This window comes from Artemia franciscana, chromosome 5 (genome assembly GCF_032884065.1).
Source record: "Artemia franciscana chromosome 5, ASM3288406v1, whole genome shotgun sequence".
Lineage (NCBI taxonomy): Eukaryota > Metazoa > Arthropoda > Branchiopoda > Anostraca > Artemiidae > Artemia > Artemia franciscana.
The window spans coordinates 27,913,810-27,930,155 of record NC_088867.1 but is presented as its reverse complement, the minus strand read 5'-3'; the positions used below and the strand labels follow the sequence as shown (position 1 = coordinate 27,930,155).

The 16,346-nt window shown below is 35.4% G+C and overlaps 1 protein-coding gene across 5 annotated transcripts in view; it reads right to left on the bottom strand.

Moving 5' to 3' along the window:
- Positions 1 to 2,616: 2,616 nt before the first annotated feature.
- The window catches only part of LOC136027201 (kinesin-like protein unc-104), a gene marked incomplete at its 3' end in the record, with an annotated part of 138,385 nt that continues 124,655 nt past the window's right edge, over positions 2,617 to 16,346 (bottom strand). For all 5 annotated transcript variants that reach the window (XM_065704220.1, XM_065704219.1, XM_065704218.1 and 2 more), the window contains 3 exon segments: positions 2,617 to 2,712; positions 10,109 to 10,314; positions 13,204 to 13,376. In XM_065704220.1, the coding sequence (XP_065560292.1) occupies positions 2,617 to 2,712; positions 10,109 to 10,314; positions 13,204 to 13,376 (475 nt within the window).

The window sequence follows — 16,346 nt, the reverse complement described above, 5'->3', positions numbered from 1 at the left end:
TGCTGTCTTTACGTGAACATTTCGCACGCGGCATCTTGGAAAAAATTAAATAAAAGATTTTTGTAACATGTTTTTTTTCCTAATCGCGTCGAGTGGCACAATCCAAAAGAACAGTGGCGTCAATTCACAGCAATGCAGGAAGAGGAAAACAAAAATGCAAGCTTTTTCAATTTTCTAAGCAAAAATACAAAGAGAACCGTTTTTTCAATGAAAAATACCGAAAAGGTGAAGCTATGAAATTTGTTAATATTTTTTAATTCATCATAAAAAATTCCGTTGGCAATACTTTCTTAACACCTCTGAAAAAATTCGAAAGACACCTTTTTTTTCTAAAACAGAACCGAGTTCTAAGAGATATTTGTAGCTTTCGAAGATGAGAAAACTCTGGTTATCATTTTGGATTCACCATAAAAAATGGTGTATAAATATATTTTGGTGTATAAATAGCACCACGAGCAACCAAGGGATTATCAATATAAGCTACATTGAAATTAAGGATAATAGATACAATTCAAAATTAATGAAGCGAAACGAAGAAAATAATGAAAGGAAGAACGGCAGGATAGGTTTGCTTTACTCATATGGGGTTTACCGTATTTATCTACGATTTTCTAATTCAAGACTAGTGGAAGTAAAAAACAACATTAATAGCTAGCTGAGACAGCTTTCCGATGCAGAAAAAGACAAGAAAAGAAAGAAGGGCAAGGCAAACTCACTTTACTCCTTTAAGTTTTAACATGACTATTATACAAAAAAATTATAATAATAATAAAAAAAAAAAAACAATCAAGATATATACAATAGATAATAAGACTGTTTTAGGAATATTTCTACCTGAGTTTATAATTTATAATGAATGCAATAAATTAAAAGTATTGTTTTCTTTTGAGGGATTGGTATAAACTCTGAAGAAACAGGCACGCAAATCAGCTTAGAATATACAATGCTAACGGGGATAAGGCTTATTGGGGAATTAATCTGGCATTCTTCTTTTCTATTCAACTGGTGGCTGCGGCTTGGTTATTACAATAGTTTTTCTATATTATCTAGTCTTTATTCAGGTAATAAACCTAGGGTTTCACTGAAGATATACAGGAATATGTTGCTGACACGTACCAATCTGGGCCCTTGTCGATGATGATAGTTGTTCTTATCATTTAAATAATCGTTCCGCTCTTAAAACCAACTACTTGATGGGCCGACAGATTCCTATACGTATAATCTTTACATTATCCAAGCAATAGATATTTGTTCAAGTGTAAAATGGTTTATTTGTATCAGAGACAGAATAGATTCACAAAAACCAACCTCCATTGCCATCAATAGCAGGTAGATCTCTAGATGGACAAAGTCTAGCTTGTTGCAATTTCAGATCCTTTTCACGCTGTTTCCGCATTTTCCTACTATTTTGTATGCATATGTTCAAGCTCTCTTGCCATTATTACTTCCCAATATCTCCATTTATAATTTAACTTCAATTTGTTTAACAATTCAATATTCAACACCATAAGGCTAGAACTTTTTTTTATAGCTTTAGGATCTTTTAATTTCATCTCAATTATCTGATTTGGGGTAGTATACAGTTCAATTGTCGCTACTGGTCGGATAAGACACATTTAATGCAAACATGGTGAAAGAGACGAACACAAATGTGTGAGAAATGGGCAGACACAAGCTATCCGAAATGGAATTAATATCAGAATAAGGCAAGCACCCTGGAATATAGGCAATATTACAAGAAGCAGATAATGAACAAGTGTGATTCTAGATGACCTTGATGCACCCTTACACGGTAGTAGTCTAACAAAGAAGAAAAAATATTAAAAGTATGCTGAGGAAAAAGACAGAAGATGAATACCCCAGCTCTCCCAGAATCATGCACAAATATTTTGAAAGATCAAACCCACAAAACTTCCACAAATTACACTTATCACTTGGAAGATAAAGACGAGTTTCATAACAACTTCTGGGCAGCTTTTGACTAATTTTGAACAAAACACAAATTGATCCTAGACAACTAAAAGCTCTTCCAAAAACTTTCAAGAGAAGCTTTTTTAAAGGTATAGATCCTAATTGAAAAACTCGAATCTTGAAGAGCATTTAATCCGACTTAAGCTACTGCTCTGATACTCTGCAGGAAAAGGCAGATTTAAAGAATGTTTACGACCAAAATACATGAAAAAAAATTATTCAATTGTCTACTCAGTCCAAGTTTTCAATAGAAACAGAGACGTAATTATAAAAACTAGATTAAGAGCAATAAAATCCGAAAAAAATAAAGATACGTGGACATACTCACGTCAGGATTATTGAAATGACCTTTTCCCCATTAGTTTGACAGTTAATAGCTCATTTTTTTTCAGATTGTCTTCTCCCTATTGTTTGTGTCTCTATATCATTGACACATATTTCACTACCACTTCTATTCTATCCTTTAAAACTTATAATTAAATTTAGCTTAAGAAGCAGAGAAATAATAAAAAAAATTATGCGGTGACGCACATGCGCAACACAAAAGCCATTCAACGAGGTGTGCGAATTTCTACGCACGTCAGTAGGCAGGCCACGAACCTAGCCGGCATAGCGGTTGCAGCAGTAAATTTTTGCCTAGCGCACATGTTAATGCAATGGAAAAAGTCATCTGGCCTGGTCTCCGGTGTTATTGGACTTAAATCTTCATCGCAGATATGTCTCATTAACTCCAGTCTGTGCCTATCCGTTTGCATGAAAAAAATATAATTACAAGTTACACTTCTTACTAAAAGGACTTCGCAAATTGTGTTTTGGTGTTTTTATATCCAGGTTAATTAAACGAGATTTCTTAGTCTTTTTTCTCCTTTATTATTTATTTTGTAGTTTATGCTTTTTCATAAAATTTTATTATTATTTTTTATATTTTTTTTAATGAAATTTTCTTTATTATTTATATTTCCCCCCCTTAGACCTTTATTAGGGTCATAGCACATACAAACTTTCATCTATTACCATTTATAATTTAGTCAATCAAGGAAGGATGTGGCAAAGAAAGCTAGTTTTGGGAAATATTAAGTTTGAGGGTTCAGTTGCAACAACGAAATTTAGTTTTCAGCTTATTGTTAGTTTTGCTGGGATTTTTTGTAAGATACTTTTTTTTCTCTTGTTTAAAGAAGGCTCCCTAACTTCAATCCATCAAAAAAGTTAGGGAAATATCTGTATTATTTTCTTCTGTAATATTTTTATTTACTCAGCTGATTTTTTATGATGTACCCTGATGGCACTTCGGATTTGTTTTGAAAAAATAGTTCTTAGTTACAACTAGGCTCGTACATAAAATTGCATGTAGCCTAAATGAGGACACAGCTTCGAAAAGTAGGCAAACTCTGCAGAAATATAAATATAGGAAGAAAACTGCAGTACTATCAATACCCAGAGGGTATTTTCCTGAGCGTCACCCTTCCCGTTGCATGCCTATTAATCAACCAAAGGTATTTTTTCAATATTGGCAAGCTAGCTACAGATGAATTTAAGCGATTTTACAAAAAATTTGCTCTTTGCACATAGAATGAGCTATGCTACTATACAACTTCGGAGTATTTTTCTTTTCAAATTTGGTTTTATATCCATCATTTCTTGAATCTCATTATATGTGGCACTTACAAATGAAATTATTCAAGAGCGTTTGAAAACACGCTCCCAAGATCTCAAAATGTTTACTACAGTCAAAAGTTTTTCATATAGTTATGTTTTCCTTTTTTTTAAATCCCCCCCCCCGTTCGACCGTAAACAAGTCTTGAGTGTGTTTGGCTGCAGCTTGAGGTTTCCAAAACTAAATGTCCTATTAATGGGTGTTTCAAGTAGACAAACAAATTCTTTTATAATTCTGAACTACTAAGTAAATCTCTGGATTTAGATACATTTAGATTTTACACAGTGGCCTGGAAGTACTAAAAATAAGATAGAGCTAGTCCCTCTAAATAAGATAGCCCCTCTTTTTAGCCCCGTGCTCAAAATCACAATTCTGATTTTTATACTTGCTAGCCTGATAGCCTGATCCTTATTGGAAAACACGTCTTCAATCCATCTAATCGAACGAATCAGATGATGGGTTTCTTTAAGCAGATCACACAGCTTTCCAAGACAAAAAAAGTCCGCTAAATTGTCGAGAGGTAAGAGCGTTAAATCATACACACTGAAAATATACAAGAAGGAGGGGAGGGTTGGGGGTCTGGGGCTGACCCTTCTGAGCTCTCGAGATTTGCACAGCTTTCACAGACACATCCTAAGAAAACATGTAGAGTCATATCTATCCGGTGAAAGGAAGACGGGCATCCACACAGCTCATTTCAGCACAAGTAAATTTGCTGAAAAATAAAAACCAAAAATACAGCCATTTAAAGGGGTCAAAGCTTTCTCTTTGTAGCATTCCTAGCCACAGCACAGATAAAAAAAAAAAAAAAAAACTTTGACTTCCTGATCCCAAATTAAGCTAAGTTGTTTTGTTTTGTCATTAGTTTTCAAGCAAGAAATTTGGAAACAATAAAGCATTAATACATAACTGTTGCATCCGAAAATTTCTAATATGAGCTTGATTAGATGAAGTAGCTACCTAATACCTCATTGAAATGTTATTGATGCCATAAGAAATAGAAGTATTCTTAGAATCGTACGTAAAATCGGAATCAGATCGGAATTCAAATCGGAATTAGAATCAAAATCAGGCGAAACTCTGGATGTTTCAGTTCACATTGCGAACTGGTGCTTTACAAGTGTTTTGCTTACCAATTGCCTTTGAAACAAACCTTTGAACTAAAGATTTGATCATTCAAAGAAAACGCGAAATAAATCATATTTTTTTATCACCGAAGCAGTGCGATGTTTTCTTTCCACTTCTTATTGCATTGCTGTTGCGGAAGATAAATTCATTCTTCTGGGACTGAGAATTTGTGTAAACAAATACAGCTCCTGGGGACCACCCCCACCTTTCGCCGAATTTCCATAAGTGTATTATATGATATCATAAAAGAATGCTCTACACCATTGCAACAAGCCAAAATAATTAGACATAATAAATAAACAAACTTCTCATCAACATTAATAGATTTACAGAAAAAAAAACTAGTCTCTAATGTCCTACAATTTTCAACGTGCTTAATCCTCATCCTGGGAATCTCCCTAGCCACCTTATATGTAAATGCATGCAAAAACTGCATTATGTAAATGCAATTTTTATTTCACTAAAAACATTTCTTAAATAATAGGGAAGCCATTAACACCTTAGCACTCATATTGAATGCTCAGTCTAAACATATTTCTAAATGAAAAGATACTAATTTTTATATTCCCTCTCCATGTTGATAAGAGCCTGTCATGGAAAGTCAGAAAATTGAAAATGCACTTTTTGAGGGATCGTGACTCCCCTCCTCTCACAAGAAGACCCACTAGCAAGTACTGTCTACATACTTAAGGAAGAATTCAGACCATGTAGCAGAATTACCTCTAAAACCATGAGGGTATGCACAGAGCTTTCCAGTAATCAAACAGTTCGTGGTAAAGAACTGTAGTAAGGAGCGACCCGGCTCAATAGTAAACGAAACTCTAAAAAACGTAATTTCGATGCTAAGAGTTATATCAAAAGAATCGGATTTTTATGCTGATTTCAAATATGTAAGTTTCATCGAATTTAGTGTTTGTCATCAAAAGTTACGAGCCTGATAAAATTTGCCTTATTTTGGAAAATAGGGGGTAACACCCCCTAAAAGTCATAGGATCTTAACGAAAATCACACCATCGCATTCAGCGTATCAGAGAACCCTATAGAAATAATTTCAGGGTCCAATCTACAAAAATGTGGAGTTTCGTATTTTTTGCCATAAGACAAATCACGGGTGCGTGTTTATTTGTTTTTTTTTTGTTTTTTTTTTTTTCCCAGGGGTCATCGTATCAACAAAGTGGTCCTAGAGTGTTGCAAGAGGGCTCATTCTAACGGAAATGAAAAGTTCTAGTGCCCTTGTTAGGTGACCAAAAAAATTGGAGGGCACCTAGGCCCCCTTCCCCATCCCTTATTTCTCAAAATCGCCTGACCAAACTAAGAGAAAGCCATTTAGCCAAAAAAAGAATTAATATGCAAATTTCATTTTAATAATTTATGTACGGAGAGCCAAAATCAGACATGCATTAATTCAAAAACTTTCAGAAATTAAATAAAAAAAAACAAGTTTTTTGAAATGAAAGTAAGGAGCGACATTAAAACTTAAAACGAACAAAGATTACTCCGTATATGAAAGGGGCTTTTCCTCCTCGACACCCCGCTCCTTGCGCTGAAGTTTGATTCTTTCTCGCAACTCTACTTTTTAAAACAATAAAAAAAAATAGCGTAAAGAGCGGGGTGTCGAGGAGGAAAAGCCCCTTTCATATACGGAATAATTTCTGTTCGTTTTAAGTTTTAATGTCGCTCCTTACTTTCATTTCAAAAAACTTCTTTTTTTTAAATTTAATTCTCGACAGATTGGCTATCCCAAAAGTCTTACTGGTACAGTTTTGATTGCGACAAAAACACCAAGAATTGGCACTTTTCTTTGGCGAATTTTCCAACTTCTATGCTATGAATATAGTTTTTTCAATAATTTTAACTGACTGCATATCTAAGAATTGACTGCATATCTATAAAAACAAAACAAAATACCAATTTGCTGAGGCACGATTTCTTTCGTCACTTAGAGAGGGCACTATAATTTTCATTTTCCATTCAAATGAGCCTTTTCTCAGTATTCTACGACCTCTACTTCCTTACCCAAACCCGGTAAAAGAAGAAGCAGAAACGTGACCCGAATTTTTTGGATAAAATATAAAAATTTCGTGATTTTGAACATAGGAGCTTGAAACCTATGGGATAGATTTCTTCGACGTGTTGAATACAATGGTCCAGTTTGTAATACGATTTGTATTATAGGATGTTTCTCCTCTCTATTAAAATACTCTATAAGAGATCTTAAGTTCAACTGTCCAGCCATGACAAAACAAAGAAATGAATATGAAAATGACAAAATGATCTATGACCAGTGAAAGAAAACGAAGAGAATGGAAAATCCAATCAATATTTCGCCAGTATAAAACAAGGCGTCTTCAGCGTAGAAAAAAACGTATATATTTTAGTTAGTCTGTTTTAGTTTTATATTTTTTTTTCTCTCTGCGCTGAAGACCCCTTGTTTTATTGAGGCGAAAAATTCGTCGGATTTTTTGTTCTCTTCATATTCCTTTGCTGGCCATAGACTCGTTTTGTCATTTTAATATTCATTTCTTTGTTTTAAAATGCTTTAATGTCCTGCATATTACTAGCACTGGAAAATGGGCACAAACCTGACAGAAAAAGAATGAAATGGTCACAATATCTTGAGTACATTCTAGCCATGGTCCTACGAGAATGTGGCCAATATTTGGGACTGTCTTAGCATAACCTGCTTAAAGTTTATTCTTCATGTCTAAAAGTGCACTAAAGCGGATAGCTAACACAGATGAGCATATACTAGTCCCAAGCCATTTCAACGCAGGCACAAGCTTAACTGAAAAAGAGACAAAACTCGGATCACTACTTCAACGTTTGGCATTAAAAACCAAATCTCCACACTTTTCAGGGGTAAGCATAAGGCCAGTCTTTTCAAACAATTTATCAATATACTGGGTCAAGTTGACAAGGCTAAACTTTGAACGGCTAATAAGTAACAGATCACCTGCTTGTGCAATATAAGACAGATCAGTGAAGTCCGTAAAACATGACTTAAAAAATATTAGTTAACACAGGGTACAAACAAGTAATCAAAAGATACGGTGACAGCCCCCCTCCATGTCTAAGTCTACATCGAATGGGGGTATTACGAAAAAGGTATTTCCTGACCAAAGGCGAACATACGGAATTGCATAGCAAAAACGAAGAAGAGATATAACAAATGAATTCACTTCAAGCCGGGTAAAGAAATAGCACGATTAACTAAGACAACCGAGTCAAAAGCTTTTGAAACATCTCACGCACATAAATGCACTTCAGATCCATCTTTTTGTGCTTGAAGTAATAAAGAATAAGAACTCGAAGTACATGCTGACCTCTTATATATGGTTTAAACCAAAATAGGTTAGATTCATAATCAACTTTTGGAATAATTTCAGGATGCAGAACATATTCAAACTTTATTCAACAAGCAAGTCACCGTAATAGGCCTATGATGCGGGATAACTTGAATTTTTCCCACATTTAAGAATCCAAGTGATGCTCACACACAAAAAAGAATCCGAAACCAAAAGCGTACGCAAACAAATTTGAAATAACTGCAAATGACGAATCAAATCTTTAGAATCCTTATGAAGTTGAAAAACACTTATGCCTTCCATATCCTACAATTTTCATTTTAAGTTTTTAACACTACGAATAACGCAGTCAACAGATACAGGAGGCACATCACGTTGCGAAATTCTTGAAGATAATACATAAGAGCAAAGTCTAACAAAACAGGCGAGAGGTAAAAAGTGGTCTGTAGCTCCTTCGTAGCTCATGCAATGATTTTTGATTCGTATGACGGAAAGACCAAAGTGGGCCAGCGACCCTCCAAGCCCCGCCTACCCTCCCAAATAAATCTTTTTAGAAAAAAAGATAAGCATATTGCAACTTGTTTAAATCAGATATATATATAATGATTTTCAAACTGTATAAATGAAAAGGAAATTAGGCTTTTAGCCCTTCCTTTACTCCACTCCTTGAAGTGCAATTTTTTTGGGCAGAAGGATAGGCAAGTTATACCTATTTTGCAACGGAGTCACATAAGGATTTTTAATCTGTATGACTGGAGAACAAAACATGGTACTAGCCTCTCCAACAACTATTGCTAATTTTCAAAGTAGAAATTTAGGTACGTTGCGCCTTATCCTATCTTGCCTAAACAGAAAACGTGAATGATTTCATTGTATATAATTTAAGGCACAAAGTGGGCCCATGTACCTTCCAGTACCAACCTTCCACACGAACTTTTCAGCAGAAAGACATGTAAACTTTTTTTTTTACTGATATGCTTGAAATTTATAGGACAAGTGGAATCTAATGGAATATGAGAATGATGATTTTCTGAAGCGTACACCGCTTTTCTGGCCATTTTTTGAAAGTCCAATCTTTCTGATCAAAATACAGTTTTGTGCCACGAGACAGGGCATATGCAATTTCAAAGTGATCTCCACTTTTTAGCCTAACCTACAATCCGCACTAAAGTATCCACTTTCACGTACAATTTGATAGGCAGGTATCTACATCCTTGAAGACCGTAGTCAAGGAATTTTTCGACAATTGAAATTTACGCTACAAGCGCCGGAAGGCTATAAGATGTCATTGTTTGGTGATTCCTCCTTCATCACCGAAAATGACATGTAAGCAAGAATCCCACAGTATGTTAATGTTCAGGCACAAGGGGTTACGTACTTGTGCCAACTTGCTGCTGGTACATTTTTACAGTAAGGAAATTTGTCCTCGTGCACAACAGTTATAAACAACAAATATAATGTAATGACGTAATTTTATAATTATCAATAAAGTGTTCAATCTCGGTGTTAGACACGTGAGAAATTCTCCTTCCCAATCAAATGCGTTGTAAGTTTCAAGGCTAATTAACGTGGCCTTACCTTGTAAATGCTGTTTTTTTTAGAAATAGCAGCATAGATTGGGATAAGTTTTATGTTTTAAAGAAGTTAACACAGCATTCACTTGTATATTTGGGGAATTTAAAATTAACAGCATGTATTAAGTGTAAGGTAATAGGGAATGAAGTTGATTTTAAACAGAAGCAACTTAGTTGGTGATTGTCTTTATGGAACTTTTCATAATTTTTTGAGAAATCTTTTTTCTTGGCATTCTTGGCATCTTAATAATTTCGTGGAATTGAGAACTGCAACATTTAAGCGATGGGAAAGAAGCAAAAAAATGTGTTGCTCTGGAAGCATTCTTTTGGAGCAAATGTAACCAAAGATGTTGTAGGTAATGCTCATTTTTAACCTTCGTAAGACAACACCATCGATTGGGTACGACACAACCCTCGGGAAATTTGAATCAAATTAAAAGGAATGTCTACGCCTTAGATGACCATTGCGCGCCTACCTTAGCTTCTCAAGAGTCCAATAGTGTGTAGCACCATTTTTTGTATCTTGGACCTCTACAGCCACCAGAGTTCGAGGTTGAGGCTTAGTTGACAAGCCCAGGTAATCACCAGATTCTCCATCGTATGAAGACATTAAGGAAGCTTTTAGATCAGGTGAAAGCGGAGAGTATATTGAATCAGTGAGCAAAATAAATTGAAACTGAACCTAAAAAATAAAAAAAAAGTACTTTGAATCCAGAAGGGTAATTCACAAATTTTGTGTTCACGATTTTTGTAACAATTATCTGTAGTTATTTACGATTTTTTTTTTACTTTTCTTTTCTCTGCTTTCAATGTGAACAAAAAAAAAAAAGAAAATAGAATAATAAAAGAGAAAGGATTAATAAATATGTCAGAATCCGGGGAGGAAGAGGGTTCAGGAGAAAGTGAATTTTCCGTCCAAATGAAATTTTTGGTGACAAGCATTTACAAGCTAACAAATCAAACTGAGACTTCACATGATTTTTTATTTATCATAGCCGTCTGAAACTACATAGAATATTCTTTCCATTTCCCTTCCTAGCTGAAGGGCCACGAAACAGAGATTAGGTCTACCGGTTTGGATTATAAAGTCTAGTGCTGTTTCTTTTACCTTAGTGGTTTCCAACGTTTATTTTATCACGCCTCCCTTAAAACATTTGTTCATATGGCGCCTCCCCTTTATTTTTATACAAACACAAAATTTCTAGTACCATAAAACTTATTAACACAAATTCTTGCCAACAAAGAAAACGAACAACAATTTTGTATTATCGTCAAACAGCTCGTGGTAACAAACTAAGTACGGAGCGAGTCGGCCAAAAGATAATCAAAACAGTAAAAATCGGAATTTTGATAACAATACATACAACAAAAGAACAGGTTTTTTATGCTGATTTAAATACATAAAATTTATTCAGTTTAAAGTTACCCATCAAAATGCCTTAAGAGAACATCGGGTGTTTCCAATTAGGGCTTGTTGGCTAGTTCTGCGTTCTGACATCGGCTGTGTACCGTCTGCACAAAGCCCAGCGCAATTATTCGACATTAAATCGTTCTCACTAAAAAATGTCGATTATATCAAAAATTCTCTTGATGTGGCTTTGCCAGGATTGTAATCCATCTTCAGTTTATATTCTCTTCAACATACCGAAAATATGCAATCAAATGAATGTCTCTAGCAGCATCAACGTAGCTAAACAATTTTGAAGTGCGCATCTGAGAGACTAACTGATGGAAAGGTAATCGGATACATCTTCAATTCTTCAGCCAACTGTGTCATCAGCAAGCAGTATTTGTCTTAGCTGTTTGCAAAGGATTCGCCAAATATTGTTGACCATATCAATAGCTGATGGCAAAACTAGTATTTCTCCTATTATGTGTGTGTTTTCCTAACTCATAATCAATTGTTAAGTGTTTTAAAATTCACGTGACTGCGTAGTTTTAACTTAATTTGATTTTATGTCAATCCTGGCTACTATTCGGACCTCCCCTTAGATTGGTCTATGCCTCCCTAGAAGGGCACATCCTCACTGGTTGAAAAACCCTGCCTTGCCTTATACAGTATATTCTTATTTTGGATCTTGGAGAAAAAAGGAGAGAAAATAGCATTAACCTAGGCTAAACACACAATCAAAATCTTAGGAATCCTTATATTCCCTATAATAATGTTTTTCTTCTCTAATTTATTCTGTTGTCTACCATAGTTAACTCTGATTTTGAATTTCTTATTTTTATCTATGAAGGATAGCTTTTCTCACGACAAAATATATATTTAATTATAAATACATTTCATTATATTTACGAAGTGGATTGATGTGCGTTTTTCACGACTCGTTCTCAAATATTACTGTTTAATTGTCTATTTCTAATTTTTCATAACGTCATAATTTCTATTTCTAATAATTTCTATTTGTCTAATTGTTGGTTGAAGTCAGAGTTAGTAAAATTTAATTAGAACTGTTTAACATATATCTTCTTTTCCATCAGCGCAAATAACTATTTTTGCAAATTTCGGTTGGTAAGTGCTATTTTAGTCTCAGATAGTCAGATATTTTAGCCTTTAGTTGGGTATATTAGAGGATATACACAAAAACTGGAAAGGGAGAGAAAAGACGGGCGAGTCTTGCTTTGAGCGAAGGTTCTAAAGAAGTGACACTTGCTATGAATATACTCAGACATCTTGCTAAAACTGCACTTCAACCAGAACTTTGTGATTATTCTTTACCAGTGAGTGTATATTGTATATAAATGAAATAGTCTTTCAATGAATTACAGAATTACAGAAATAGTAAGTTCTTGTTAAATGAAAAAAAAAGTACCAAAGAAAAAAAAAAGAAAAAATTAAGAGGAGTTATATTTAAGGACTGGGATGGATTTTTCAGTTTAGAATAAGATAATTTCAAGCGCAGCAATTCAAATTAACGGTCTTTATAACTTAACTTCTGCTAAGCATTCAAGGGGGTGTTTCAACAATATTTAGAGGTTAAATTTCACCTAAACCTCTATATTTGCTGTTAAACGAGTTTTTTTTTTACGTGACTTATTTTCAAGTGGCGTTATAGTCAGAATATTAATACAGAGCTTTAAAAATGAAGTTACAAAAACAGCAAATGTAGTTAGAAACTAGTAAAATTTTGAATAAGACAGTGAAAAACTAAAAAAAAAATTAATACGAAAATAACAATAAGAGTCCGAAGTTTCAAACTCTAACTCATTTTGGCAGAGAATGAATTTAAAAAATATAGAAGAAGACATCTTATTTCAAAATAACTATGTATTTTTTCAAAAAAAATGCTTATGACTTAATAATATTACGCTTGTTTCAAAACTAAGGTTTTAAATTTGGTTAGAAAAACAACAAAACAACAGCAACGGTTGATGTCTGGCTTTTTGGCATCAGCATCTTGACTTTATTTTATTCAAAAAAGAAAAAAGGAAGATAATTTTGCTTAAACATTTAAGGGTTCAAAGAAGAACCACATTAGGGAAGCGTTGACAGCCATTCAAGTTCCAAACGAGGTCAAAGGCCTTGCTATTGTTTAGATAGGCGAAAATTTGCAGATAAGCGAGTTACCTTCTTCTTCAGTTCCACAGAGATGGCGTTAGCTTCCTTCAGGAAAACAGCATTTCCCCATAGGTCGTCCCGAAGAGATGTAAACTGATGTCTTCGCCATTTACTAGCTGCCCAAGTTGCCAATCTATATTCTCTTTCAGTCCAACATGTGTCCGCTTCAAACAACGGATTAACTACAATTAGGTTCACTTGAAAAACAAAACAGAACAGAAAAAAACAGATACAGCAAAGGTCACACGGCTCCAATTTTATTATTTATTTATTATTATTTTTCCCAGAGGCACTTCATATGAAAGGGGTCACATGAACTATGAAAGGGCTCAATCAATTGGGAATCAGAAGTTCAAGTGTCCTTTTCAAGAGTCAAAAGTGATCAGAGAGTAACTAGCCCCCCTTCCACGCCTTTTTTCATCAAACTTATCAGATAAGAACTTTGAGATGGCCATTTTTTCAAAATTGGTTCAAAGATTATAGAACAAAAACTCTGGGGTCAACACAAAACCCCCAGAGCCCGTGGGCGGGCGTTGTAAGTTATAACCTGGGGACATATATGGTTCTTACGAAAGGAATGCTCGTATAAACTTCAGAGAGGGCTTATTTGATTGGAAATTGAAAGTTCTAGTTCATTTTTGAAGAGTCAAAAGAGATTGGAGGGCAACTAACCCACTGACTGTTTTTCCACAGTCAGATTGTCTGTTTTTTGTCTACATTCAGTTTGATGGTTTGTTTTTCGACAAATACATCCGATAAAATTTTTGAGATGGCTATTTTGTTGAACATAGTTCAAAGGTCAGATAACAAAAACTCCAGTGTCAACATAACCCACCAGGTCCCGGTGGCATGCTCGTATAAACTTCAGAGAGGGCACATTTGATTGAAGATTTGAAGTTCTAGTTCAAATTTTAAGAGTCAAAAGAGGTCCGATGGACTAGGCCCCCCACGCCTTTTTTTGCCCAAGCCCATCCGATAAAAATTTCGAGATAGGTATTTTGTTAAAAATAGTTCAAAGATCATATAATGAAAACTCCAGAGTCGAAACAATCTCCAGGGCCTGGGGCGTTGTAAGTTATGTCCTGGGCGCATATATGGTTCTTATAGAAGGGATGCTTGTATAAACTTTAGAGAGGACTCATTTGAAGGGAAATTGAGAGTTCTAGTTCGCTTTTTAAGAGTAAGCGATCGGAGGGCAACTAGTCCACCCAAACCCTTTTTTACCCAAACCCATCCGATACAAATTTTTCAGATAACAAAAACTTCGGTGTCGACACAATACCCCAGGCCCCGGGGACAGGCGTTGTAAGTTATGTCCATGGGACATATATGGCTATTATGGAAAAGATGCTCGTATAAACCTCAGGGAGGGCTCTTTTGATTGGAAACTGAAAGTCCTAGTTTGCTTTTTAAGAGTAAAAAGAGATCCGAGGTCAACTAGCCCCTCCCCGCCCTTTTTTTCCCAAAACCCATCCGATTAAAATTTTGAGACAGTCATTTTGTGAAAAATAGTTCAAAGGTCCGATAGGAAAAACTCTGGTGTCGACGCGACCCCCCAGGGCCCGGGGAAAGGCGTTGTAAATTATGCTCTGGGTCATATGTGGTTGTTTCAAATTTTGAGGTAGACATTTTTTTTTAAATTGTTCAAATATCAGTTAACTCTAGGGTCGACACAGCCCCCCAGAGCCCAGGGGCAAGTGTTTTTAGTTATGCCCCAGAGGCATATAAGATTTTATGTAAGGGGTGGTCGTATAAACTTCGAAAGTGGCTGATTTGATTAAAAGTTGGAAGTTTTAGTCCAGTTTTTAAGAGTAAAAAGAGATCAAAGCGTAACTAGCCCCCACTCAGACCCCTTTCCCCCCAAATCCCTCCTATACAAATTTTGAGATAGCCATTTTTTTAAATACTTCAAACATTAGATAACCAAAACTTCGTGGTCGACTCAGCCCCCTAGATCCCGGGGGCAAGTGTTCAAGTTATGCTCCGGAAGCGTATAAGGTTTTTATGTAAGGTTTTTTGTATAAACTTCGAAGGTGGTTCATTTGATTGGAAATTGAAAGTTCTAGTTGCCTTTTTATGAGTCAAAAGTTAACGGAAGGCATACCCCCCCCCCTGACACAAACACCTCTTTTACCCAAATGCATCAAATAAAAATCTTGAGATCCCCGTTTTGTTTGAAATAGTCCAATGATAAGATAACAAAAACTTCGTTGTCAACGTAACTCCCCCTATCCCAGACCCAGGGGAAGGGTTTTAGCTTATGCCACAAGGGCATATAAGCTATTTATAGGAGAGGTGGTCGTATAAACTTTGAAGGGGACTCAAATGATTAGAAATCGAAAGCTCTAATTCACGTTTTAAGCGTCAAAAGGGATTCGATGTCGACCAGCCACCTCCCACTCCCTCCCAGCCTTCTTTTCCCGAAATGCATCCAATCGCATTTTTTATAGAGCCATTTTATTCAAAATAGACCACTTAAATAATATAATAAAAACTCCAGGTATAAAATAGCCCTCCCCCCAGAATCCGATGGCAAGTGTTGTAAAATGTGCACTGGGGGTATATAAGGTTTTTATGGAAGGGATGGTTGAACAAACTTCGGAGGGGTCAAAAGTAATCGGAGGGCAACTAGCTCCCCCCCAAAGCCCTTTTTTCCCCAAATGCATCCAATCAAGATTTTGACATAGCCATTTTGTTCAAAATAGTTTAAAGGTTAGATAACAAAAACTCCAAGGTCGACACATCCCCCAGAGCCCAGGAACAAGTGTTGTAAGCTATGCCCCGAGAGTATATAAGGTAAGGGATGGTCGTATAAACTTCAGAGATGGCTCTTTTGATTGGAAATTGAAAGTTCTAGTTGGCTTTTTAAGATTCGTCAAAAGTAATCGGAAAGTATCTACCCCGCTCCCCGCCTTTTCTCCCGAATACATCGATAAAAATTTTCAGATAGCCATTTCGTTCAAAGTAGTCCAAAATCCAAATTACTATAAATTAGGGGCTTGAGAAATTGCCCATAGCACCCGGGACAAGAATAATAACTTATGGAAGTTGTACATTCTTAAAAATCGAAAAGTGATCAACCCCTCCCCGCCCTTGTGCCTTTTTTCTTTAAATACATCTTATGAAAACTTTGAAATAGCCATTTTGCTCAA